This window comes from Molothrus aeneus, chromosome 27 (genome assembly GCF_037042795.1).
Source record: "Molothrus aeneus isolate 106 chromosome 27, BPBGC_Maene_1.0, whole genome shotgun sequence".
Classification (NCBI taxonomy): Eukaryota; Metazoa; Chordata; class Aves; order Passeriformes; family Icteridae; genus Molothrus; species Molothrus aeneus.
The window spans coordinates 3,458,432-3,486,264 of record NC_089672.1 but is presented as its reverse complement, the minus strand read 5'-3'; the positions used below and the strand labels follow the sequence as shown (position 1 = coordinate 3,486,264).

General features: G+C 47.5%; 1 protein-coding gene across 2 annotated transcripts; it reads right to left on the bottom strand.

Moving 5' to 3' along the window:
- Positions 1–4: 4 nt before the first annotated feature.
- PTBP1 (polypyrimidine tract binding protein 1) lies at positions 5–27,495 on the bottom strand. Of its 2 annotated transcripts, XM_066566140.1 has the most exons (15): positions 27,394–27,495; positions 23,666–23,696; positions 13,904–13,982; positions 13,214–13,386; positions 12,141–12,287; positions 11,064–11,234; positions 10,220–10,330; positions 9,759–9,933; positions 8,485–8,559; positions 7,111–7,256; positions 4,553–4,586; positions 3,937–4,029; positions 3,415–3,631; positions 3,123–3,200; positions 5–2,806 (listed from the first exon to the last, which is right to left on the bottom strand). In XM_066566140.1, exons 1-15 carry the CDS (start codon positions 27,399–27,401, stop codon positions 2,674–2,676), a joined length of 1,671 nt encoding a protein of 556 aa, XP_066422237.1. In that variant the 5' UTR covers positions 27,402–27,495; the 3' UTR covers positions 5–2,673. The 2 variants fall into 2 exon arrangements, with proteins under 2 accessions (XP_066422237.1, XP_066422238.1); XM_066566141.1 differs by lacking the exon at positions 23,666–23,696 and having other exon boundaries at positions 27,394–27,433.
- Positions 27,496–27,833: the final 338 nt, after the last annotated feature.

Below are 27,833 nucleotides of genomic sequence, written 5' to 3'. Positions count from 1 at the left end.
GGAGTGAAGGATACAGAAGAATTTATTGAAAGCACAAGTACAGACTGGGCACCAACTGCTTCTACAATCTCAACAGGAAATAATGGAGCTACAGAAAGGTACAAAGGTTGTTATAAAATAGTTTTAATTTCATTTCATTTTGCATTACAAACATTCTTTGAAAGAGGCAATGGAATTCTGATGGTGTGTACACTTCCCCTCCCCACCCACCTTCCACAATACTGAACCTGGAATTGCTGTTATCAAAATATACAATACATCTGGTTACCATAAAAAACTGGGTTTTGCTGCCCCTCATGTCTTACAACAGGTATAAAAAAATTATAAATATGTACACCCTTAGTTACTCACATTCTTTACATGCAAACACAGGACCCAAAGGGAGCACCCGCCGTGCTGGGGGGCCTGGTTACCCCAAATCCATCTGGGATTTTCGTGGGACACCCAGAGTGTCCCAGCCAGGGCCTGGTCCCGGGAGCCTCCCCAGAGCTGGGGAGGGTGATGGGGGCACTGAGCTGTCACCCCAGGGCTGCTGAGCTGGGCGCCCTTGTGGGAGGTGTTTCACGAGGGAGGGGACAAGCCAACAGCCACAAGACCCCTGGCTGTGCCCTCCTGCTCCTTGGGAAGCTTTGCAGGGAGAGATCCCTGGCTCCAGCACAGATTTAGAGGTACCAAGAGCAGCTGGGGTGATGCTGTCAGCAGGGGTCTTGCCCTTTCTGGGGGTAGCCAGCACACCACAGCACCAGGCGGACCCTCACTCGGACCTCACATGCTTCTCCAGCATAATTCATATCCTTGAGAGTCCAGGGAGGAACTACAGAAAGTTAAGACTTTTCCAAACACTCAGTGCTAGGCAAGTCAAGAGCTCCCACACCAAGCAAGGAAATCAGAACTTGCAACACTAAGACAATTAAAAAACAAACTTTGGTCCACAATTTGCAGAAAAACCCTGAAAAAAAGTACAAGATTCTTGTTATTTTGCATCCGAACAGGTTGCAGGTTAGAGGGAAATGTAAGGCAACATCGGATCACACGGAATAGAAGGCAGAATGGCCTGGGAAAGAGTTGTAAGCCAGAAAAAAAAATAAAAATTGTTGTATCGTTGGGAAAAACTGATCTGCTGCATTCTACTTTTAATAAATTCCCTTCCTAGAACAACATCTGGGCTTATAGGTTCAAAAGGTAAAAAAAAATCTTTAGCCTGGGTCCTTTTCCTTCTATTTCTGAGCTGTTTGTGCTCATTCTCTCACACCCTCGGCTCTGCTCATCCTCAGCCACGACCTCAGCCTGGAAACTACTCCTGCCCTACAGCTTTAATTACAAAACAAAGAAAATAAAGTACAGTATACACGGGTAATACCACAAAGGAGTAAATTTAGATTACGTTTATACCATCTTATCATTCTATAAAAGGTACTTAAAACTATTTCTTTTGCATATAAAGAGATTAGAATATTTGGTCAACTGGAAATATTGCTAGGCACAGAGGACAGCAACGGCATCAAAGTATAATACAAGGATTCAAACAAAAGCTCAAATGCTGAAGACATGCTCCAAGAACGACGGCGGAGCTACAGCAGCCTCGTTAATCTCCAATTAGGGGCACAAAGGTACCTCTTGCAGGCACCTTTCTAATTGTGGGGTATCCAAGGATTCTCCAAATCCTAGCCAAGCATTTAGGTATATACACACACAATTTTGACAAACTCTGATTCATCTTTCACAAGTGTCCCACGGCGGCTCTTTTGTCCCTCTGTGAGGGCAGAGCCTGCGGGCTCGCTCCTGACACTGGAATGTGATTTGGCCTTGGGAACGCTCCCCCACCCAGATCTTTGCTCAGCCAAAGGCTCTCAGGTAACTCCCACCTGAGTCTGCAGGAGGCAATGACCCACGAGCAGACTGGGAAGTGGCACAGGGCACACGTGGAGATCGAGACACGCACACACAACAGGGGGCAGCGGGGAACAACTGCCCTGAGTCACAGCCCAAAATTTCCTTTATCCACTTTGCCAGCTCCCCCTGCTGATCGTCAGGCAGAGCCGCTCCCCCCCTCAGCTCTGCCCATCCCCTCCCTGCAGCTCGGATGTTTTCCCCAAAGAAGTAGAAGGTTTAAGGCACAGGACAGCAGGTGCACAGGTTAAGGTGGGATCAACGCAACCGAGTGTTGTGCTGGGCGGGTTGGGAGCTCCTGGTCACCACAATCCTGACTCCAAGGCGCTACAGTGAATTCACACAGTGGTTTTAGGTCTTTCAAGGCATGGATGGGTAAGGAAATTAAAAAAGGCATCAATGTGAAACCTGATAAAACTTGTTGGGATCTGCTTTTTGGGGGAGGAGGAGCAGAAGGGGAGGGGAATTTCCCAGAGCAGGTTCCATAGTGTAAACTTGAACTTGTGATTTTTATTGGAACAGTCAAGATTGTTACCCATCACCGCAAGGTTAGCAAGAGGAATTAATTTTCTTTTTTTTTTTTAAAAACCGGTAAACTGATTTCTCTTTAAAAAAATAAAATCTCTGGTCTTTTAAGGTCACTTCAGCTGCATTTTTAAAGTGGCTTTTTTTTTTTTTTCTGGAATGATGGAAGTTGAAACCCTGGTGTCCAGCCTTTTAAGGTCAAGGCTGAACCCCAGAGGTTTTAAGTCAAGTCCATTTTTACTCAGGCCTTCCCAAGCTCTAAATGGTGGACTTGGAGAAGGACACACGCAGGTGATGGTTCTCCCCCAGGTCATGATTGTGGAGGTCAATGAGGGACTGAATGGCTTCTTCCACAGAGCCCATCTGGATCAGAGCCATTTTACGGTCCTTCCTGACAAGACACAAGTTTCAAGCATGTTTAGATCCATTGCAGGAGCTTCCCCAACTTGACCCAAGTTCTCTCATCCAGCACAGAATGAACCCCCCAGGGATCTGCAGCACACTCACTCTTTAGAGGAGTATCTCTGTGGCAAGTACATGCAGCCCTCACTCAGTGCTCAGCCCAAGGTTACTCAGGAATTCTTTATATTCCACAGTCAAACACTGTTAGTGAGGATTCTGCTCACCCTTGAGCCTTTTGACTGGAATAAAGTACTTCCCATATGAAAAGCCCAGAGTAAGGAGAGGACATAATACAAAACACTTACTGGAAGAATTTGAATCCTTTGACCATCCCACCATTGCTTGAAAATAACAACTTAAGATCTTCTTCAGTTACTGAAGGTCTGAAACAATAGATTTTCCCAGTTAGACGTTGACAGACCAAGGTAATCTCAAAAAAACTAATTTTCATGAGAGTTTTCTAAATTCCCTACCAGCAGCCTCTTAAGCAAGGCAAGACAATGGAGCAGGGAGCTGGGTGAGCTCTCCTGACAGCAACACAGAGCTGCAAACACTTCAATATTCAGCCACACAGGAACTCTCCCTGCTGACACTTACGGAATATTGGACAGATGAAGAGTGGCAGAAGGAGGAAAGATGTTTTGGAAGTTTTTGGAGCCTGGTTTCTTGAAGCGATGCAGAGGAGAAGTGCCATAGTCCTTGGTGAGGCCGTGGTCCTCCTGGTTCTCGCGGGGCAGCTGCACCGTCTGGTGCTTGGACAGCGTGATACGGATGGGCTTCCCGTGCAGCTTCTGCCCATTCAAGTGGCTCATGGCTGCAAGGGGAGGACACACCTGACTGCAGGCCACTTCAGTTTGGCCCAGACATGAATTCAAGGCCAGAATTTCACTGTCCTCACAGATAGCACACCCTGCAGGGTCCCTCTGCTTCACTGTGTTCTTGGTCTGTTCCCCTCTCACACCCACGAGCCACCCCAGCCCCAGAGCTGCCCCACAGCCACAGCCCACAAGGCCTGGATACATTTGGGTCTTCTGTTAGAGGAGAAGAAAGTGTCAAAAGGAAAGTTTTAACTACCCATTTTGTCCCTAACTGCCCAGAGTCTGAGCCTGCCAAGCTTACCAAGCTGGGCCTGATTCCCATCAGCCATCTGAACCAGGGCATTATCTTTCTTATTAAATAAAATCTTCACCCTCTGCACATCACCATAGACTCCTTCAAAGAGGGAGGAAACAAGAACAGTTTTAGGAAGGGAAACAAAAAGTCTAATTCAACTTAACATCAGCTAATCAATCCAACAGCAAAAACATCCATTCCCAACCAGAACTGATCTCATTCCAACCATGGCTACATATTCTGCTCTAATTAAGGGAATTCTTATATAGCAGAATAATAATGGAACAATACATTAAAGAAAAGACATTGGGTTTCAGCAAAAAGCCAAAATCTTACTGCCAGAAGACTGGACAATTTCGCATGCTCTCACAATTTAAAACTCTTATCAAAGACATGCAAAGCAATAACCCATGCAGAACTGAACCAAAACCAAAGGCAAACTAAATTAAACAGCAAACTAAGTAAACAATGTAAAATCAAAATTATGCATTCAAAAAAAAAAAAAAAAGAAAAAAAAAAGAAAAAAAAAAGGCAAACTGCAAACTGTACATTTCTGAAGTATCAAAAAGTAATCTCAAATAAATGAAAAACAAGGTAATAAAAAGTGTGAATAATAACATACCGAAAAGAATAAAGAGGCATTGGGGTGTAACTCTCTTTAGAGAACAGCAGAGCAAGGCAGCGGAGGGACAGGGAAGAGGTAAGGAATCGAAGGGGAGAGCGAGGTTGCACAAATCGTCCACAACGAGGAAGGGCAGAGTCCCCGCAGGAAATGGCGAAATTGGTTGATGGATGATGAAGTTTTCAAGATGGTTAATATTGAAGGGCAGGTTGGTTTCCGAAGAGCAGGGTTTGTTTTATTTTTTTTTTTTTGGAAGGGGAATGTTTTTATTTATTTTTTTTTTGTTTTGTTTCAAGCAACAACAGGAAGCAGAAGTACCGTGCAGTCAGTTGGCAAAGAAATTCCGGATCGGGGGAAGAAAAAAAATTCAGGGATGGGGAGAAAAGAAAAAAGTAGCAAAAAACACAGGTCAGTAAATACATAAGGAATATGTAGTGTTCCATCAGTCAGATTTATAGAATTCTACATACAATAACTTGCTTACAGAAACAGTTAATAGGTTTTACCTAGTGGAACACAATGATAAAGAAAAGGCATTTTTACTTCAGATATACAAAGGAGTAAGAGACAGTATCCCCCCAGAGTGACTTCCACAGGCTGCAATAACCAATTCAATTGCAATGGCATTCCCTAAAATTCTACTAAAAATATTTCCTCTGTTTACGTTTATTGACTTCATGGACCAAGTCACAAACAGCTTCATTTGCTGCTTGGGGTCAGGAACTGCAGGAAGCAATCCATGCCATGATACTTGGCTGGAAAGAAACAAGGAACATCCACCTTGGATACCAAGCACTGCTTTAAACAAACAGATCATGTGGATGAGCAGCTGTAGTGCCACAAATCCCACTCCAAGGTCTGCTGGGAGCACTCAGATAAGGAGGTGGTACCTTGTTTGTAGAGGACTGTTCCTGCTCTGTGGCCTGACCTCACTGTGCAGAAACCCAAAGTACTGGGTCACCACAAGCTGAGATGTGTGGACTGCTCCCACTTTTGTGGAAGAAAAAAATGGAGCCATTTCAGCTCCCATGATTCCCACTCAGGAAAACCCCATGGCAGAGCAGTCACTCCAGGCAATACTGTCTCTTTACTAACTGGTTGTGGCACAGGTAAGTTTCTACAACACTGATTATACAGGCAGTGGAAAAAGTTTCATGTCTGTTAGTTCACAGCTTCAGTCCAAGTCCCAAAGTCTCTCTAGCCCAAAGACAAGCTGGATGGAGAGTGAAGAGCTCCTCAAAAAAACCACAGGGCATGAAATAACTGCTTGCTCCTGCCTAAACAGAGCTGTGAGAAATCTGAGAAGTGCAGCACAGCCCCTTGTCCTGCCACTACCATCCAGGCACCCAACAGCTTCCTGAGAACACCCACTTGGAAGCATCACACTGCTCAGGAATAATGATGTCTGCAATTATCAGGGCTTGTGGTAGAACAAAGCAGAGATGAGAGTCCCTGGAATGGCAGAGCAGTTTCCAGGCAGCACGAGCAGCAAATCCCAAAACTGTTCCACAGCCCCTGCTGTTATTTCATGCCCTGGAGGGAACAGCAATGACAGGTAAGAGCAGTCTGAAACATGATTGGTTTATCTCATTAAGAGTTAAACATTTTGATCATTCATCACATCCAGGCTTCCCCTTTGATCCAAAGAGGTTTTGTGGTGACTCTGCCATCACTGGTAAGTTTTACAGCTTTGCAAAGTGCTATTAACGTGTGTGCACAGTCCCACCAGTTACAGCTCCTCAGCAGAGCCTCATCACTCTGCTGAACACCAGAGGTTCTACACTTTCAATCCAACCAGATCCAGGGGCTGACTGAAGGAAAATTCAAGCCCCCCGTATCCAATTCCCTTATGGTGCTGTCTTTCATTAAACAAGGTTTTTGTTCAAATATTACTTGCATTATTTTTAGAGAAATCCAAATATTTCAACTCACTCAGTTAAGTAGAATTGAAAATGTAAACTTGTGAGCTGTTAAGGGGTTTAGCTAAGGAAAAACTTCCAGGAATGCTGGAAGGGGGAAATGTGCAAGCACATGGCAGAGGAAACACTGCACAGGTACAAGGTCAAGCTAGCAGGGATCCAGACACTACACAGAAAGAGCAAAGGTCAGCATGAAGCCTCTCTGTAGTTCTGAATTAATGTATTAAAAACTACAACATGCCAAGGAAAAGGAATGGACATGGCTACTCTGTGACCCAAATGACACTATTCCATGGGAATGGTTGGGAGACTCCACACAGAAGAGGGAGGAAGGGACAGGCATTGTAGTCTCTGGGGGACAAGAGCAGGCAGGCAGCATCCTTGGCTTTGAACCAAGGAAGAGCAATTTCAATCTGAGATGGACTTTCCCATTTCCCTTCAGCAACTAGAGTACTGCTCTGCCCTGCACCTGGGGCTGTCAGAGCACGGCAGCGGCTGCTCTAGAGGTGCCGCTTCCTTTGGATACAGCAGGATTTCACTTTCAATGAATTTCAGCCCAATCCGTGTTCAGAAAGTGAAAGCAGAGATAACAGGAAGGAGAAAAAAAAACAAAACAAGTAAAGTTAGGACTGCACTAACCTCTGGGATCAGATTGCTAACCAGCAGCACGGAGTGCCCTGTCCCAGACAGGCCGGGAATGGCAATCCGTCCTGCTGCAGCCGCCGCAGCTGCTGCTGGAATAGCCAAAGGAGCAAGAGCTCCAGGAACACTTGGAACTGTCAGGCCTGGAAATTAAAGAATATTAACCAGTGAAGAATTAACAGCACGTACTCTAGTGTATTTGCTGCACCAGAAGGGAGAACAGCACACCCTGTGAACCATGCAAGTCATCATTATCCCAAAAGTGCCCGTGTAATCCTAAGGGCAACAGGAGCCTCCGCTTCTGGTGCTGCAGGAAATGTTTTGGTTTCTAAGAGGATTTGCTCTTGCAGTGCCTGGTGCTGAGCAGGTGCCCCAGCACTCTGGAGCGTGTTTGACAAGCAGCGGATGAGCACAAAGCCTCAGCTCTGCTGTGCAGGGCAGGTGTCACACACGGGGCATGGGGAGGGTCCGTCCAACCAGGGCATGCACAATGTGCTCTCATCACACATGCAACCACCAGGTACCCTGTGCCACCATCACCCAGCTCTCCTGACTGGGAAACACTGCAGCTGGACTCACAGGCACTCCTAGACAGCTCCCAGTAGAAGCCCTTCAAGGGCCAGAGCTTTAGAGCTCAAGAAACAACTGCTGGTACTCAATTGCATGGATTAATCCCCAAAGCAGCCCCTTCTTGTTTCCTCAGCAGGGCTGGATGTTACCAGAACAGCAACGCCTCAACAGCCCACTCTGCTTGTGTGTCATAAGCAAGGAAATTCCATCATGTTCCCAGAGAGCCAATGTGGCTTGGAATGCTCAAAACCCCAGCAAGGATTGTTTAGGCTGGCACTCCTGCAAGTATGGTCAGCACCTCCAGTTTTCAGACTCTTGGCTACTTCTGGAAGCAGCAATGATCTGTTACCTACAGCATGAGCTGTGAACTTCAAAGCTCACCTTAAATATCAGCCTTCTCAAAATATTTAGAGAAAACATTGACAGATTCCTTGCTTTGACCACATTTACAGCTGTCAAATAGAGGTCCTAACCTCTGTAATGACAAGAGGAAATTCAAAGCACAAGAACTTTTATCTCCTCACCACTTTCCCATATTATTTCAAAGTTTGCCTTTACTGTTTCTCCCATCCTGCTTTATGCATCTTCTTCCCATCACCAGGACAGTGCCCAGAGGTGCTGCAGCTGCACACAGCATTCCTAGCTGAGGTGATGTACTGGACCACCAGTCCTTCCACGTCTAAATGCCAGCATTTACAATTTACATGGCGAACCCAAAAAAAAAATCACTACTTTGATTTAAAACATGAAGATGCTTCAGCTACACAAAACCTACACAAATTTACTTACGAAATACAGTACCTGTAGCCTGAGGAATGGCAAAAGTAGGAGGAAAGCCAGCTCCAGCATATGGAGGAGAGATTATTCCTGGGGCACCTGGGAAAGACAGACACATTATAAAAAAATGCCCAACAGCAGGAAAACTCTAAACTTCACAGAACAATGTAATATTCTGAGTTGGAAGAGATCAACAAGGATTATCAAGTCCAGCTCCTGGCCCTACACATGACAGACCCAACCATGTGGCTCACAGTGTTGTCCAAATGCTTCTCCAATTCTGTCAGGCTTGGTGTTGTGACCACTGCCCTGGGAAGCCTGTTCAGTGCTCAGCCACCCTGTGGGTGAAGAACTTTTTCCTAATATCTAACTTAAACCTCCCCAAATTTAGCCAAAATGCCTTGATCTATCTTTCAACAGAAGCATTTAGTTGAAAGCTAAACCCTAAACGCCTCTCACGTAACAATGGACTCCCAGAGATCACCAAAACAATTCCTGGCCAAACACCAGGTGGCACCAGAGGCACCGACCACGGGATTTGGCACTAATCTGATCCTCAGTGATCCCCAAATGTTCTGCCTCAGTTACACTCTATTCAGATAAAGTTTCTGACCAAATACACCAGGATGACATCCCCTCCCCTTCTCCTGACACAATGTCCCCAACTGTGCTCGAGTTTGCCCAAAAATCACCAACAAGGGCATAAGCAAAAGTTGTATTTAATTAAACTACAAAGCACAACAATTGGCAAGATTTGTTGGCAAGATTCACTCTACTTACAAAGGACAACTAAGGCACAACAAAGGAAAGCAAGCAACAACAAAACCAAACAAAATCCAGGCAATGAAAACAGAAAGGAATTGAAGTCTACCTAGGTATGTGTGTGTGCAAAAACAGTGTAAACAATGCTGAAAAAGAATGCTGCCTAAAGCTCAACACTTCAATTAAACAGTACTTTAACGTGACTTAGACCTAAATTTAGAGCTTAACTGTAACACTCTAAAAGAGAAATAACACTTAACAGCATTTAGCCTAAATTATAACTATAACTTGACCTAGCTTTCAGATCTGCTATAGCAAATATGCAAAGGGTATGCATGCAGACAGTCAGTGCAAGATAAGGCACCTTTGGAAAAATGCCCTGAGAAGGAGCTGAGCCCAGGTGGTGTTTGCAAGAACAAGGCACTTTTCAGAGCACAGTGAGAATGAAAAGAAGTAGGGGGTGTGCAGGCAGGGGCGTTCACCATAACACACACACATATCAGCTGGCTTTGTGCCGTTCCCACTCCTGAACTCACCAAAAGCAGCTGCCATGGTCTGGTCCAGGGTGGGCTGGCTGTCCCCAGAGGGCAGGTCTGGGCGGGTGTAGTCCCTGCTCTTGTCGTTGTTGTACTTTACGTTGAGGCTCGTGAGCTTGGAGAAGTCAATGCGCAGCGTGCAGCAGGCGTTGTAGATGTTCTGTCCATCCAGAGACTGAGAGGAAACAAAACCAGTCCTCACCCAAAAGCACTCAGACCAAGCTCACAGCAATTGCTCTCTGGAGAGAGAGGGTGCTAGGCCATCCCACAGCTCCACCTGAGAGCAGGTATCTCACGTGGAGACAGCTCTGCTTCATTCAGCCCCTCTGGCAGCCTCCAAGTCGCATATGGAAGCAATTCCCTCCCACTCACACTCTGTCCTTGGGGTAATGTTGGTGTCAGCCCACCCCAAAGCCCACCCTGAGCTTGGATCAAACACGTGAGAATAATCCAGCACTCACCAGTTTGGCATGCTGAGCACTCATGGGGTCAGCATATTGCAACAGGGCCTGAAACTGGTGGTTCTTGGTGAATGTGATGATTTTCAAGACTGTACCAAATTTGGAAAAGATCTGCAAGATAATATTTGTGTATCTTGTTATCGCATTTCCAGTAAGATAATTTCATATTGATCTCTTATTACAAGCAGAAACAAAGTCTTTTAGCCTGTCAGCTTCCAACTGCAGCTCTGAAGGTTTTAAACCACACTGGGAGCATTGCTTGACTGGCATCATGGCATCAGCCTAGAACACACCAGAGTGGCTGAACTGCTCCCCAAGTACAGTTTGTTTATTCTGGGTTAATTAACAGGAATATTCACAAATATTCACCTTCAGGAACTCAACCTCTTCCAGGAATTTTCAAGAATTCTGAAATGCAGTCAAGCTTGAAATTTAAACATGAAGATAACATTAAGCAATCGTAGCAGATAGAGGCAACTTTCCAAAATGGCTGCTGCCTACATGGCTCCTGGACACTGTATTTGTTTCCCTGGACCCAGCAGAAGGATGAAGACCAGCTACTTTTGCTAAAACCTAAAGATAACCTGAAAAACTGTAATTGATCCAATAAAGTGGACTAGGACTCAAATCTCTGGAAATTAAAATAATGCAAGAGTGGGGGACTAAAACTAAAACTAGTGGCATCTCCTGCAGATGTATGGTTTTCAGAAAAGTCTGACAGCTCTGTTCAGAACTTGCATTGTACAAACACAAACCACAGCCATTGCAACTACACCCAACACACCGGATGCTGCTACCCCTTCCTCCAGAACAACCTTCAAGCAGTTGTGGTGACATGTTTTACCTGGTGCAGAACATCTAGAGTGACAGGGTAGAAGAGATTCTCCACAATGATCCTCAGGACAGGGCTCTGGCCAGTGATTGCCATGCCTGCATCGACGGCCGCAGCCGTGGCGGCCAGCGCCACAGCCCCGGCCTGCACCTGGGTCACGGCTTGCAGAGCTGCTTGGGCACGCTGCAGGAGCAAAAAAAAGCTGTTAGACCCACACTTCTGCTTCCAAAAAATACACTGTCAGCTCTCCTTGAGTTCCCTCTCTGCAAACAGCCTGCTGGATTCAGCAGGGAGCAGAACTGTGCTGCTTCAAAGGCTGGGGGATGTTTGAGACAGAGGCAGTAAAGACCACCCCCAACCAGTAAGGGCAAGGCAAAAATGCCAACTAAATCAACCATGCTATGCTATGGCAAAACTCTGCATAAGCTGATGCAGCAATATTAACCTATTTTTTAGAAAAAGGGAAAAACAGGGCTTTTCTGAATCCATCTCCAGAATCCTAGACAAGGTGATGAGACTAAAAGATTGATGCACATTTGCCCCAGGGATTAGAAGTGAGAAGTGCCTGGGGTTCTGCAGAGCCACCTAACACACAGAACACTTGTGTTCTAGCTGTGAGAGGCACCCAAGAACAGCATTTCATCTGCACAGCACTGGGTGCTCTGATCCTGATTGGAATCAGCTCAAAAAAGGAGAGCAGACAAAGAGGATGTACTGGCAAGGAGACAACAACCTGAACTTCTTTCCTGTGTTCCTGTCCTAAAAAGTTGCTAAAAGGGGCTGAACTGAAACTAGGAACTTTTTCCACCCTGCAGAGTGGGTGGTGCAGAGACCCCTGAGGGCTCAGAGCCTTGAGACCTGCTGGGTTCAGGTGTTGCCACCTCAAAGCTGCACCCACCAGCACCAGGCTGTGCTCTACCACAGATGAGTTCTGTCCCATCATGGCTGCACTTGATAGAAACTTTTTAAGCATTAGAAACAAACATCCTAAAGCAGATGTTACTAAAGTCCACGGATCTCAAGCCAGCAGCAGAGATCTGGCTGTGTGTCCCCCCCTCCCTGGGATGACAATGCAGAGAACAAACTGACTGCTTGGTTTGGAGAGTTGTCTGTCTTCAGCTCCTTGTGGTTGGAGAATTGGATGTAGATGGGCTGGCTCCGGAGCACCGGAGTGACTGTGGTGTAGTAGTTCACCATGGTGTTGGCTGTCTCCTCTGTGTTCATCTCTATGAAAGCCTGGGAAGTGAAATCCAACAGGGACATGTCACACCAGGACAGCACCAGGTCACCCTGACCCTCCAACTGGGTTGGGTTTTCACAATTCCATTTCCACGTGTGATTTTGCACACAAAACTGTTTAACATCCAACTATAAGTAGAGCAAATAAAGATCTTCTCTCTCCAGACTGATTTAATGCAAAGCTTCAGTCTCACTCTAAGATCTCCATGCTGTGTGTACTTAGATGTAAGTATCTCCAAGAATACAAAACAGAGCAACAATCCAGACTCTTCACTTCTCTCCAGGGCAGGAAGCCCCCACACTGCTCCACACCCTTAGGGGCTTCCCTCCTTCAGAAGAGAAACCTAAGGGATTGTAGCAAGTCACTTGCATATAATCACACCATGCAATATATCAGAGGCACCTTTTCATAATTAAGATTAAAGACAATATTTTAAGCAATTATTAAAGTTGGCTTGCTTTTTTACTCCTTAATTTGCAAGACAATTTTAGTTACCAAATTACTGCACACCACCCCCATTACCCAAGAGTATTTCAGCCATACCCAGCTCATTTACTAGATCTGTAAAGGTGTCCTCAATATGCCACGTTACACAGTGGTAACTCAGCTGTCAAGCAAGCCTGAGTGAAAAAGGCCAACTCATGGCACTGCTGCTCAAATAATCCCAGGCCTGCAATTTCCAAACCAGGCCTAACGCTAATTATAAGTGACAACCTGTAATTATGGACTGAGCTCCTTCTGCAGCCTGAAAGTGGTATTTTCTACAGCTCATGGGATAATCACAGAAAAGTAAAATAAGAGTATGCAGAAGTTATTGACTCGTAACACACGGCAGCTGTTCAAACAACTTGGAGGCGGTTTCCTGATGACAAGCTTATCAAGCCTTTGACACAATCCATGCTTCCAGTTAGGGAGACAATACCTGGTTTTTTCCTTTCAGCATCAGAAGATTGGTGACCTTGCCAAAGGGTAAGCCCAAAGAAATGACCTCTGCCTCCGTGACGTCACTGGGGAGCTTGCGGACGTGGATTACTCGGGATGGGATCCCGGCACTTCTGTTATCACCTTTGAACTTTTTGCTGTCGTTTCCATTAGCTGTAAGAAGCAAGAGTTACTGCTGATGAGAAGGATCTGGAAGAAGCAGCATGCATTTCCCACTGCAGACCCACAGCTCTGCTCCCCAGCCAGCTACTGCACTATTACAGAGAAATTCCATGGTCTAAGTTAACTTGAGTCTGAAGACACATGGTTTTACTCTTTTTTTCCCCCAAATTGCATGATGGGAGTGACACAGCCAAATGCCACTGCAATGGAATCAATCCTCCAGTAGCCATTTCCTAGCTTGTGTAAAGCTCACACCTACCCACTCATATTTTTAGTGCAAGTCTGAGCCACTAACCCCAGATTGCTGCTTTATTCCTTTCCACCTGGCCTAGTGTTGTTGGCAGACATTTATTATTATTATTATTATTATTATTATTCAGCACCGTCTCCCACAAAAGGCCTAGTAAGTACTAAAAATGAAGAGATTTTAAAATTATGACAAAGAAGGAAAATTCAGGCCTCCTTGCAGTACTCAAAAATTGCTGTGCTTGTTTCCATGCAATATTACCTGCAGAAGGAGAGTTGCTGCTCATGATAAAGGGTCCGTTAGTAGTAACACAAGGAGAGAAAAGCTCCTCAGCTGCCCGCTGGAAGAGAACAGATGCCAGGTAAATGGAGAGCATTTTACTCAATTCTATCCAGGCACTCCTAAAGCAGAACAACTGAGAAAGCTGCAGAGGAGTTGAACACAAGTGTAAGTGAAAACATACTGACAGTGGGCAGTGAAGCTCACCTCCATGAATTAAATATCACTCAGATCCAGTTTGGTAATGGAGCAGCACTATCCAATATCTCTTTTCAGCTCAGCATTAGGGATCTCAGGGCTGGAGTGTTGCTGAGTTGTGTGAAGCCACTACACACAGCACAGTGCACCAGGCACCTTCTCCTGTCATACGTGGCAAAACAGGTTTTCTGACTACTCCCATCCCACAGAATTTTCACTCTGAAGCTGCCAAAACTATTTGGGAAGGACTTGGCAGTTATGAATCAAAGCTGTGCATTTTGTGCCTCATTCCTGGAAGTGTTTGTGCCCAGGCTGGACAGGGCTTGGAGCACCCTGACCTGGCAGAAGGTATTTTCTGATACAGCATTCCCTGTAAAGTCACCTAAATCACCTCAACTGACCAGGACTGGTCCAACCCAAGCAGTAGATACAAAAAACCATTACTAAGACAAAAGCAAACATGCCTATGAATGACTTCTTAGCACAATCTCTACTTGCATACACACCTTACAATCAGCATGGCTTAATTTCAAGTAAATTACACAGAAGACTTCAAATTCCATTGTAAACTGTGAGCAAACATGATACCATAGATTTAAAACACAAGAGCACTTTTTAATAATTTTTTACATTTCCACAGAGGCGCCACACCACAAAGTTTTTATCTACAGAAAAAAAGCTCAGAACTCATCCCTGCCTTGGCAGCTCCCACCCACCTCGATGGAAACGTAGCCTGCTCCACACCATGGCACCAGAAACCCTTATCTTCCACACACCCTGTATCTGGTGGCACCTGCAGAAACAGGAGCCGTGCAACAACAAAAGCTCTGTGCACTCCTCCAGTAGACAGGCTGGGAAAGTAGGTCACTGAGAGCCCCAGAACACACACACACACACAGACACACACCGTTTGGGTTTTTTTTCTTTCCCCCTCAAATCTTGAATTTCTCGTTTGACTACTCACTGCCAGCTCTTCAAAGAGGCTTCAAGGACTTTGATGTCCCAAAGATGAGAATTAGGGCAGGTTCCAAGCCACTGTTCATGAGCTGCTGCTGGTCACCTGCAAGTGCTGACCAGCTCCCACCAAGGCTCTGGCCTGGGCCTCCTCCTCCTCCTCCTCCTCCTCCTCACATGGTGCAGTCATTAGGAATGGGCCTTTTAACAGCTGTTCTAATTAGCACTTCGATTCCTGAGTGCAGCAAGAGGCAAGCTGGGCTGGGAGGCTATTAGACTGTGATCCCATCCTTTGATGACTCAAATTAAGGCATAATTCCAAGGCTAGAAAAAATCCTCTGGTTTGCTGTTAGAACTCTTGTGCCTGCACTGCTGCTGCCACTCCAGGTATGGGATACACCTGGCAGCTACTGACAAGGGCCACTCACCAAAACACAGCCCTACCCACATAATCAAGTGTTTCTGGTTTCATGAAAGCCTTTGCATCAGGCCTTAACGGGACTTGAATGTTTTAAAACATCTTTTTATGGATTAACTTGTAAAATTCTGCACTTCCGGAACTCATTGGTGTGTCTGTGCAAACATAGTGGGCAGCTCCTGCAATCCATCATGGAAACACTGGGAGAATGAGCCACAGATTTGGCTCTCATGGAGGCAACACTAGGAAACTATAAACTGAAAAAAACAAGCATTTATACCATTATGGAAAGAATTTAGCTTTCCTAATGGCTTGTTTAAAACACACATTTTTTTGAGTATTTGAGAACTTCCTCACAGGCAGGGATGGCAAGGATATCACTGCAGCCAGGCTCCACACGTTCATGTCTCTTTAAGGAGAGCAATTTCCAATCCACTCCCCTCTTATCTTGGAGACAGCCTGTGCTGCCCACTGCGACCAGAGCCGGGAGGCAGAGGGGGGATGATTGTTCAACATCAAAAGCAGCAGCAGTCAATTTGTAAGCTTCCCAGCTGGAAGTACATGCAAACAAGGAGGGAAGACTGCCATGGTTGGAAAAAGGCAGTTATTCCCAAGTCTTTTTTCTATACAGGGAAGTTTACACACAGTACATGTAGTACTGTGCAGTCACACTGAAGTTACTCCCCACATCTTCAGGAGTGGCTCTGAAGTGTGAGAGGGGCAGACCCTATAACCAAAGTTACTCCCCACATCTTCAGGAGTGGCTGCTGCAGTGTGAGAGGGGCAGACCCTATAACCAAAGTTACTCCCCACATCTTCAGGAGTGGCTCTGAAGTGTGAGAGGGGCAGACCCCATAACCAAAGTTACTCCCCACATCTTCAGGAGTGGCTGCTGAAGTGTGAGAGGGGCAGACCCTATAACCAAAGTTACTCCCCACATCTTCAGGAGTGGCTGCTGAAGTGTGAGAGGGGCAGACCCAGTGCCCCAAGGAGCCTCAGTGGTCACCCTGTGCTGCCATGCCCATGCCTCCCCAGCGCAAGGAGGCTGCATGAACCATGACTTTTCATTGGTGGGTGTTCTTCCTCTGGTCCTGTTGGAGCTGGTATCAGATAACCACAGGAAATAGTTGCTTTTTTGGAACAACCAAACTCGAGGCAAACTGAAATCCAGTTGTCCATGACCATGCCCACAGTAATGAGCACTCAAAAGCCTCCCTGCCTTTATACTGCAGGGATCACCAGTTTCTTTCTAGACTCTTTTCTGTCAGTACATGTTAGAAACTCCAAAGAGTTTCTTTAAAACCATGATATAAATTCAAATGTTTCATACCAAGTACTCAACTCGGCAGAGGAACCAAAGCAAGCCTGGTTGGTTGAACAGGTTTAGAAGAGTTTCTCACCCACTGGGTATTTTGAATTATACTGGGAAAGACAGGAGAGAAGTTACTGATTCTGAAGTTTCATATAATTTAATTTAGGTTTTAAAAGGAAGAAACCCAGCCAAGGGCTGTGAGGGTGCTTGGTGCTCACCTATATCCACCCACCGCACTGCTTCTCTCCCTGCTGCACTCTCTCTGAGCCGTTCAGGGAGGCCCAGCTGCACTTCAAGACACAAATCTCCAAGCCCCAGCTCCCATCCCTGCTCCCAGAGGCATTAATTACACTGACATTTCTGCTCAGCCATTCTTCCACGGCTGGTATTTTTATGACGAGATTAACAGAAGCCACAGTGCACTCACAGCACATCAAATTCCTCGTTTGAACTAACAAATCTCCCCTTCCTGTTGACTGAAAACAACCATCACTTCTGGAGTTACACAGCCAGATCCTACCTAGAGCAGGGTAGGGCTGTTTGCACCACCCAAATCCCCAGCCAGCAGCACAGGGAAACCCCACTGGGAGGGGTTTCCATGCCAGCAGCCTCCTCTGGCCTGATGCTCCTGGCTACAGAAGGCCCCTTGCCCAAGCTACACTAATTTAATCTCACAGCCAGCCCTGCTCAACAATTCCCTCATTCTCTTTTCATTTTCAGGGAGAGGCAGGCTGCTGCAAGGTACATCTGAACATTTCAGATCTCCCCCAGTTTGACCACACCCCAAACTCTAAGCCTTGCCTTGCTTTAAAGTTTTAACAAGTAAAGCCTAAGAATTTTTAGTCTGCCCAGGCTCTTACTTAAAAAGCAACAGCTCACTCACATACACTACATATTGCCTCACTGCCAGTAGGATTTTACCTGGCCTACACCACTTTGGAATGAAGCCAGAGATTGTCTCAGCTTTTATCAGCACACCTAGAAGTGCTACAGAAATTCCCAGCTGCCCTATATAATCCTTTATCTACTTAAGATCCAGCACTTATTTTAAATGGATTACAGTAAGTCAACTGCATCCTGCCTGTGCAAAAAACTAGAAACAAACACAAACTAAACCACCATAAAAATATTTATTTCAAGTCAAACACATGATCCTAATCAACTTTCAGGCAGAAAGCAAAATTAAAGCAAAGGCAAAAGGACTATGGGGGAAGGAAGGGGACAATGACCAAAAAGGCCAGAAGCCACAGGATGGTCAAGCTCAAGATCTACAAAAAGCTGTTTTTGTCCATGCCTAAATGAGGAAACTCAGCAGGACTGTCTCTGGGTGTGGAGCACCTTACAGTGCTCTGACAGACTTGGGATAGCAGCACTTTGAGAGGGAAAAGGTGCATTTTGGAGGCAAGCAGGCCATCAGCTAACAGGCACTTACAGAAAGCAAAGCAGGGAACAGCAGCATGTGGAAACTCCTTCTGAAAAGAAATCAGAAGAAATCTGTCCTGTGAGAAGCCAGAGCACATGGGCATCGTTGTTCTTCACTTTCTCTAAATTTGGAAAAATATTGTAGAGCCAATAAAAAACCACTGTAATATTTTTTTTTTTTTTAAAAAAAAGGAGTCAGACCACTGAGCTCACAAAAACCCTCAGCTCTGATCAAAGAGGCAAGAAAATGCCTCTGAGCACAGGAGGAGCAAGTGGCTCATCAGGGGCTGTGCGAGGTCAGTCCCAGAGGGACGAAGGAATGCTCTGATCCTTCAGTTCACAGCTCAAATCTCTGTGAAGAAACTATTAAGAGAAATCCAGTCTGATGACATCATCACCATCACACTCATGTTACATTCCAACATTTTTTGCTGAGAGATTCGAGATTCAAGAATGGAACTAAATTTAAACTGCTAGGAAGGATGCCAGTTTTCCTTGCCTTCCACCAAAGACTCATGGCCAGCACAGCTCACTTATGTTTCCCCTCTATTCCCCTCTCCTGCCTCCAGCACTCTTTAGTCATTTATAGTGTGAAAAACATTCCAATTTGGGTCACAAACAAACCATGAGTCAACTTTTTTTGTGAAACACTTCTGAAGAACACACATACACACACCTGCATCCCCAACAGTCTCCAGGAAGCTGGGAAGTTAAGGCCAACACAAAACAACTTGAAGATTCCACAGTGTGACGCTGCTCCCACTTTGGTGTCACTCACACACTGGAGACACCATTTATCATCTGATCAGAACCAAAGCAGTTGGGATCAATTTAGTTCACTAAATTGCTCATGGCTGCTGTACCAATTCAAACACAAGAACACATACACTATTAATCAAATTAAGTGCAGCCCAGCAGTCAGCATATTCCATGGACAGTGGATCTGTGGCACAGGGGACACATTTTCAACCCACACTCTGCTCAGCCAAACACCAGTCACCTGCTACTTCAGGCTTTTCAAACTGCTACAGCCTCCCTCTTGCTGGACAAGATGAGGCTGATATCCCCACAAAGCAGCCAATGGTAGGCTCCCCACTGGGATCCCCACTGGCACACACACACTCCCAGCCCCTTTGAAGCCGGGTGAGACAGTCAGAGCGTGGCAGTTTCCTCACACAGTTCTGCCAGCACTGTTTTAGAGGCTGCAGACAGGCCCTGGAGTTCCTAAAAGCCACCAGACACTCTAGTGCTGCACCTGCTCACCCCGTGTGCTTTGGCAATGAGCTCTATTAGAGCCTCACAGCAAAGCCGGATCCTCAACCCACTCATCCCTCAGCCCCTCCTAACTTTCCTTCTCAGTCTTTGCTACTATGGAGACACCCTGTGAAACAAACCTGCCCTTTGAGCAAATAAAAGGTGTGGCCAGTTTAAATAGCCCAAAATTCCTCAACTCCAAGTGCTGCAGCAATGCAGTCATGCTGGCTCGGTAGGGCAGCACACGCCCAGGCTTTATGATCCACCGCTCCCAAGCTGAAATTTAACTACTCAACCTTGAGTTTTCAAGTCATTGCCACGGAGCAGAGAGGCCTTGGCAAAGCTCAACAGAAATCCTATCAGGGAGAAATAGTGCTGGATGAGTCACTCCAGGAACACAGAACTCATGGAAGGACATTTCTGCCCCATGTGTCAGGGGAACACCTGGGTTTAGCAGGAACTCTCCAGGCAGCACAAGTGCACCTGAACTGTGGCAGTGCAGAGGCAGCACCACAAATGGGAGGGCTCAAACACTCACCCAGCTGGGCACAGCATTCAGTGTGTTCTCACAGGAAGTTTGAAATTGTTGTACCAGAGCCATGGAGAATGTGTAAATAAATAATACTTCCTCTTCTTGCTGGTGTGAGAGGACAAGAAATGCAGCACCAGCATACCTGTGTTTTCCACTCTGACAGTACCTGAAACAGATGTCAGAGACCAGAGTCCATCCCTACAACTTAAAAATGTGCAGTTGAGTGAGTTCACATGTATTAAATAGTCACTCTTTTTTTAAATCACCACAGATTGAAGTCAAAGCAGGCCTGAGGTTTAAATCCAGTATTTTCTAAAAGCATTTTATTAACAGATCTATGACTTGAAGAGCCAGATGCACAAAGCAGCAAGCAGCACTCCCAGGTGAGATGGAGCTGTGTGGCACACCCAGGTGACCTGATGCCACCCAGCAGCCACTGCCATCCCTGTCCCCTGCCACCAACATGTGGTTCCCATGTGTGCTCACGCCTGGTGGGGAGGCCACAAGAGCCAGCTTGTTGCAGCCTCTAACTAAAACCATAGGAGGGGACTGGAATTTCCTCACAACATTCTTGGCCCACTGCCTGAAGCCATAATTACTGTTCCCATGGCAAAGATCCTGGCTTCACCACAAATCACTTCTATGCAGTCAGCCTGTATCACACTCCAGCAAAGCCTGTTTTAAAAATTAACTTCTCAAACGCCACACAACTGCACTTTTGGTTTCTGGAAGGGAAATCTTTCAAGCAGAGCTTGACTTAGCCAAGAAACGATGGGATTATTCAGCACCTAAACTATTCTGAGACTTTTCCAAACACCAAAATGCAATTTCACTTAAAGAACAGCGACGTGTCACAGCTCATCCTCTCAGAGTGTGAAGGAACAGTGATATGCAGGGGAATTAAACAAAGGGCAAGGAGACACCACAGAGTAGAGACCTTGATCAGACTTGCAAGAGGCAACTGCAGGGTCAAAGAGCACCTCAGAGCTCAAACTCCATGCCTCCATCTTAGGGCCACACTTACTTCCTTTTCAGACAGCAGTGAAATTATGGGAAGTAAATCTTAGATCATGTGTTTCTGATCTGCAGGACATTCCAGAAGGCTGTGCATCAGGAATCCCCACACCAGAATGGCAATGAGCTTCCTAAACAAATGCACACACTTTAAACTGAGGAGCCTGGAATGGCTACTACAATTACACCTGATTAAAAACAAGACCATTGGGCAGTACAGTACTCAGAAGAGCAAGCCACTGGAACACCTGGGGGCTTCTTAAGTTAAAGAAACTAAATTTAATTAAGACCTTGGAAAAATTAGTAAGCGGGTGTAAATACTCTTAAAACATAAATTAAGGATGTGAGAAAATAAAACATGCTGGCAGCTTGCCTTTTAAAGCAATAATGTTGAGCAAACTGAAAAAAACCTGGCTTTCATAAAGTCTTTAACTTCCAAGTTAAGCTCAGCACTCAGAGCAAGACACCAGAGGCCACTGGCAGTTTGCTGGGACACGTTGCTCAGCAGTGGCTTGAGTCACAGGCACTTTTCCTACTTGTCTGAGCCAGCTTTGGGACATTCCAGTCACAGTATCAGATCATGGACAAGGTCACTGAGCATGGTAAGAGATGACAGATTTTGGGGACTGTCATCTTCCAACAGCCAAAAAAATTCCTACCTTCTGTGTACACACATCAGGAATGAGTGGATTTACACCTCAGATTAAAAACCATTTTCCAGCTCAGATCTCCATGGGTGATGTGGTAGTTCAGCCAGGAAGCTCTCATGAGCACAGGTGACAGAATGGACATCTCAGCCTGTGCTGGGTCCCAGAGCAGGGGAAGCTGTGGCTGACCCAGGCAGAGGATGGGAGCACAGGAGAAGCTTCACTTTGCTCTCAGAAATGCACAGACTCCAATTTACCAACAGACACCAAGCACTAACAAAGGGAATCCTATTACAAGAGCTACACCTGCATATTCAATGAATTAAACACAATCAGATAACGTGGCTACAGCAAAAATCAGTTGAAAGCTTACCTTTACCAAGATGAATCAGCTTTCCTGCTTGCTTCTGACACTCTTTATATTTACATTAAACTTTCTTTAAATCTGCCTCATCAGACTTGACAAGAAACCTCCTGTTCCATGCACAATTTAGTCTCACCCCCCCCTACCTGCTGTCTGACCAGCACAGCTGTGGGTACAATGCTGTCCCATGCCAGAGGTGAAGGCACTCAGAGGGGATTGCTCCAGACCTCACCTGACTGCAACCAGGGTCTGGAATCCCCCCAGATGGGTGCAATGAGGCAGGCAATCCCACACCCCAAAATTCCAAGCTTCACTGAGATCTACCAACTACAGTTTCAGAAGCTTCCTGGTTAAGTTTAGTTATGTAAAACCACTTTCAAAAGTTACAAATTACACATTGTTAAAAACCAGGGGACCTTAACCGACATTAACCAGTTTCCCAGCAGAGGTTTCAAACTGCTCTAGGGATGCCTTGGTCCACCTTTCATAATGGCTATGAACTATTAACCAACCTTATTGTCCAGGCTCAAGCCTCTCCTCCTCACATCCAATGGCAAACTGAGCTCCTTGCATAAGTCAGCATTTTTACTCGAACCAAACACTATCATTAATTCAAATTTGAGATTCCTGCAGGAGGAAAAGTAGGAGCAACCTCTCCCCCACAGCTGTTAGAGCCCCTTCAGACCCCTAAAGCACTGCCAGGCTGTCTGTGCTTAACACAGCTCATTCTGTCCTTCCAACACAAAGCTCTGCTGGCCAACAGCACTTTGTGTGTGATGCTCTTACCCCATTCTGCAGGGCTGCTGGGGCTCCCAGGGCACCAGCTCTGCTCCACATCAGTGCCATCACTCCCCTGGCCCTTCTGAGTGGCCACTCTCTGGCATTCTTGGTCCCTGCCTCCCCCTGTGCCACTCAGCTGCACTGCCAATACCCAACACACACACACAGGGCTGAGTTCACTGCAGTCCTGACCCCAGAGTTACAACATTGGCCAAGCCAAACCAAACCAAACCCTAACCCTTCAGCCCACTCTGGCCTTGCACATTGCCAGCTTGGTGTTTCACAGCACCAGTGCTGATCCCTTGAAGGTGATGCCTGCTGCCCCCCATGGCTGATAAGGAGCCTCCTGTCAGCACTTTGAGTTTAGGGCTAAGGCTGCCCTTTCCAAACCTGAGACTACAAGGGCAAAGGTCATGTTTACTGTACCCACAAGAGATAAAAATCAGCTGCTAAACCCTCCCTTTTGTGGCAGAAGGATTTTTGACATAAAACTGAGCAGGAATTCACACAAACAAAGGAAATGGAGCTCTCCAAAGGAAAAGGACCAGTTTCTTCATGGAGAAGCATTGTCTAGCACACAAGTAACAAGCATAGCTTGACATTTTAGCAAGGGAAAGGGCTGTTTCTAAATGCAATAAAGTTGATCATCCGTGCCTAAATGACAAGAGCTAAATGCTGAGCCATAGCATAAGTTTTAAATGCACATGAAACTGAATTACCTTCTGGTTAAAACTGATTTATGTGGTACCAGAAATAACCCTTTACAGCTGAAGATCTACATTTGGTGAGGCTAAAACTAGGTCAGATGCTGAGCAGTGTAAAAAGAGAGAAAAAGTGAGAAGTGCCTACCTTTGTACCAACTGTTATATCTTGGACAATGCTGTAGAAAAAAGAAAGAAAAGGATTAAAAAAGTTAGATAGGTTTGCCACAAAAATCCAGCATAGTTTACAGTAGTAAGAAAAAAGCAAGTCAAAGTGCACAGTTGTCTTTGCAGGTGAGCCAAGGACAGTTTATACAAGGAAAAATTATTAGATGGTGATGGTGGAGACCCAAGACCCAGCAGTGGCAGAAAACTGCAGCTCTCCCACTCCCTATGGCAGCGCCTGCTCCTCCTGCAAGGGCAGGGGGTGGGGGTGAACCCCCCCAGCCCAGCAACGTGACCTCAGCTCTGACCACACCGAGAGGAAAAGCATCACGAGTCAGCTCTGTCACCAACATCCCCTTCTGAGGTTCCTGTCCCCAACACCCACAGAGCCCCAGGCAGGCTCTAGCTCGGCTGAGAGACCAACAGCAGAGCTCTGGTGGTCCCAGGGACAGAGCCCAGCTGTGTCCCAGCAGAGAAGGAGCCAGGCCTCACAGCAGCCCTCATGCCAGAGCAGGGCCAGACCAACAGAGTGCCCAGAGGTCGAGACAATCCCAGCCTGGGGTACACCCTACACAGGACACCTCTATCAAGTCTACCAAAAAAACAGTTCTTAAACTCTGCCTTAGACACTTAAGCCTCCTAAAATGAAGACTTTGTGATTAACTAAGATGAAAAAGAGCACCACACCAGATCTCACCAGCACTGAACACTCTGTAGCACAGCACACACCTCCTCACAGCAATGCAGTCAGAATGGCTTGCCTACAGCCTGGCACGTTGGGCCTGGCTGATGTTCCAGAGCCTCAGAGCACCTCCACGTTACTGTTCCATGGGAGTGCTCCAGACAGCCTAAGAGTTTACTTATACCCTAGCACCGGTGATTGCATTTTGTTGTAATAAATTCCAACCCCCTGTAAAGCAGCAACACAAAATGCAGAGCAGAAAGGAACCATTTGACACAGCCCTGCCTGGTCCCACCCCTCAAAGAGCCGCCTGCAATTCCAGAGCACAGGATGCAGCAGTGGCCAGCTGACCGACCTGCAGCAGCTCCAGAGAGCAGGGTGACACACAGCAGGCAGGGCAACCCTTCTTGAACCAACAATAAGAAACCTGAAGCACTCAAGAACAACCCTACACTGGTGATTTAATGCGAGAAAACTTGCATTTACTTGGTTTTGTTGCCTTTCCTCCTGCACCAAAGTCCTGTTAGGCCGTTTGAGTGTCCCCAGCTCTAGAGACGAACCAGCAGGAGCCAGCTCAGCTCCTCACACTTCCTCTTCCCCCAAGGTGCCGTGTCATCATAACCCAGCTCTGCAGCTGGAGCCACACGATAGCTCCTGATTTTCCAGGGCAGTGCTGGGAGAAGGCCTGGGATGGGCTGGCTGCACTCGAGGGTCAGCTCTAATGAAACCCATCTGCATGGAGCACTTCAAGGAACCAGCGTCCCTCAACACAGCACACATTCCACGGCTAGCACATAAACACTAATCCAGGCATTTCCAGAACCTTAAAAAATAAACTACTGCCAACAAAGCACGGTAAAAACAGGGAATGCCCCACGTTTCCCAAACTCCAGAACTTACCCCAGAGCAGTTTCTCCCACTTCCTGTTCCTCCTGTGGGCCTCTCACACAGGAAATGTTTTACATAAAGTGCCTTAGCAGGGGATGGCATTTAGAAGTATGCAACAGGAAAAGTAATTTTATTTGCCAAAGAGCTATCGATTCCTGGGATATTGCTGTAACCCACTTGATAACACATTATTTCACAGGAAACAAACTTCAACAGTATTTCAGAAGTTTTATTTGAGAAACGTGCAATGTATTTCCAGTTCACACACCCCCTCAGTAAATTATCCCATGCTTCCTTCTCCTGTCCTGCACATCATCCTTCAGGAGGGGATTAAAACTCTTCCCAGTTCCAGAAGAAGAGGCAATAAAGCCCTGCAGAAAAATTATTTTTCCCGTGGAAAAATGGGATAATTCCTATGCAATAAGAGGAAAAAAATAAGCAGCACCAGTAAAACCTCCAGGTCATTTTCCAAAGCAGGATTGCCCATAAGGACCCCTCGCATGTTTTAACAAAGCAACTTATTCAAAGGGGATCATTTGGGCACAGCTCGGGATCATTTTTGGGAGGAGATGGGAGCAGCCTTGAGCCAGAGGCCACTTGCTGCCAGCTCGGCAAGAACCTAAAACTGTTTTCTGAAGCAGCTTTTGAAGTTTCAGCAGGAGACACTTTTACGGGGCAAACGGATCCTGCACCGGGATTTCCAAAAGATGAGGGGTAACTGAGTCTCAAGTGTTACACTACAACTTCTACATTCAAATAGCAACTACTTTAACATGCACAAAACATCCGCCTTCCCTGAAACTACAGCTGATAACAAACCGATTTTTACCACTAGAATGTGTGATCTCATGTGCTGAGAATCTGTTTGGTTTGTTGGTTTTTTTTTTCTTAATAGTATCATTCAACACGATGAGCAACTGGTTAAAAGCAGCAGAGCGATCCTGGACTGCAAAAATTGTAAGATACAGTACTTTTTACGGGTTTTAAGATGAAAACAACACTGAGACGCCACCTTTTCAGCGTGTAAAAAAGCCCAGACATGTGACTACGCCCAGACCAGTGTTCCGAGGCAGAAAGCGAGAAGGCACTAATTTGGGCTTCCCGTACTTACGGCTCGGGGAAAACAAACTGCTTACTCGGAGGCCTTTAGAAATATTTTAACTACTGCTCGCTAGAAGAAACAAAAAACCACATCACTAAAAAAAAAAGTCCCCACGCCAGACAGGAGAAAAGAAGCGCGGAGAGCTCGTTTTCGAGAGAGATCCCCTGATAAAACACCCGCTTTAGAGCGAACTCTGCCGCAGAGAGGCCCCGCCGGGCGGTGGTTAAAGAGGAATCGACGCTGCCCAAGATAAAAGTTGAGCTCTGGAAACTCCCCGAGTCCCAGCGTGCGGAGGGAAGTTTTCTCTCCCAGAGTTGCGCGGGACAACGGGAGCGGGGCCGGGCCCGCGGCTGTACCTGCGGCGCTCAGGTGAGGCGGCGAAGGAGCCCTGCCCGCCCTGCTCCTCCTCCTCCTCCCCCCCGGTGAAACCTGGGCGAGCGAGAACCGGTCACAAAAGGAATCCAGCGAGAGCCCCCCCCGCCCCCGCCCGCGGAAGCGCCAGACAATGGGAGGGAGCGCGGCCGTGAATCACCGCCCGCCGCCCCGCCAGGTGCGCCCGCCCCGCCCGCTCCGCCCCCGCGGGGCCGCGCCCGGGCCCCCCACCCGCCCCCACGGCGCTCCCGCACCGCCGCCCCCCGCCTGGCCCCGACGGGTCCCACTGAGCCGTCCAAACCGGCGGCCCCACAGCTCTGCTCGGCCGGGACTCCCGGAGCCCCTCCGGGCGGGACCCCCGAGCTCTCCGCGGCCGGGACCCGCGGGGCGGTGGGAGAGCACGCGGGGCTGGCTCGCACGAGGCGGCGCACCGGGCCCGCCCCCGCTTCCCCCGCCGCTGCCCGTGGGGAGGGGTCCGGGCAAGGGGGGGCGGCCGCCACACGAGACCCCCCCCCCCCCCCCCCGCCCGCCCCGGCCGCGCCCGTAGGCCCCCCACAGGTATCGCCCCACAGCTCCCGGCACGGGTGCTCGACCGGGGACTCCCGCAGCACGGGAGGGGCCCGGCAGCACCGCTCGCGGCCCCGGCGCGGCGCCGGGCGGGACTCACCCGTCCATTGCACACGGAGACGACCCGTCGGGAGCGGAGTGGAGGCGCCGCAATAGCGGGACGAGCGAGACCGCTCCGTGTTATAGACTCACAAAATGGCGGCACCGCCCGGCCCGCCTCGCCCGCGCCGGCACCCCATTGGCTGGCGGAGCTGTCACCCTGACGGGGAGGCGGGACCTCCCGCCTCCAGGGGTTGGTGCCCTGGCTCCCCGCGCGAAGCCGATTGGCTGCGCTCGGCGCAAGGGGCGGGGCGATTCGCCGGTGCGCGGCGCCATTCGGTAGGCGGAGGGAGACGGCGGGGAGGAGCCATGTTCAGAGCGGGAAGGAGGCCGGGATGACGCCCGGAGCCGCCATCTTGATTGGGGGCAGGGCATGGGAGGCACGGCGCTGGGCGCCATCTTGGGTACGGGCAAGCGGGTCCCCCTCGTGCACGTTGTGAG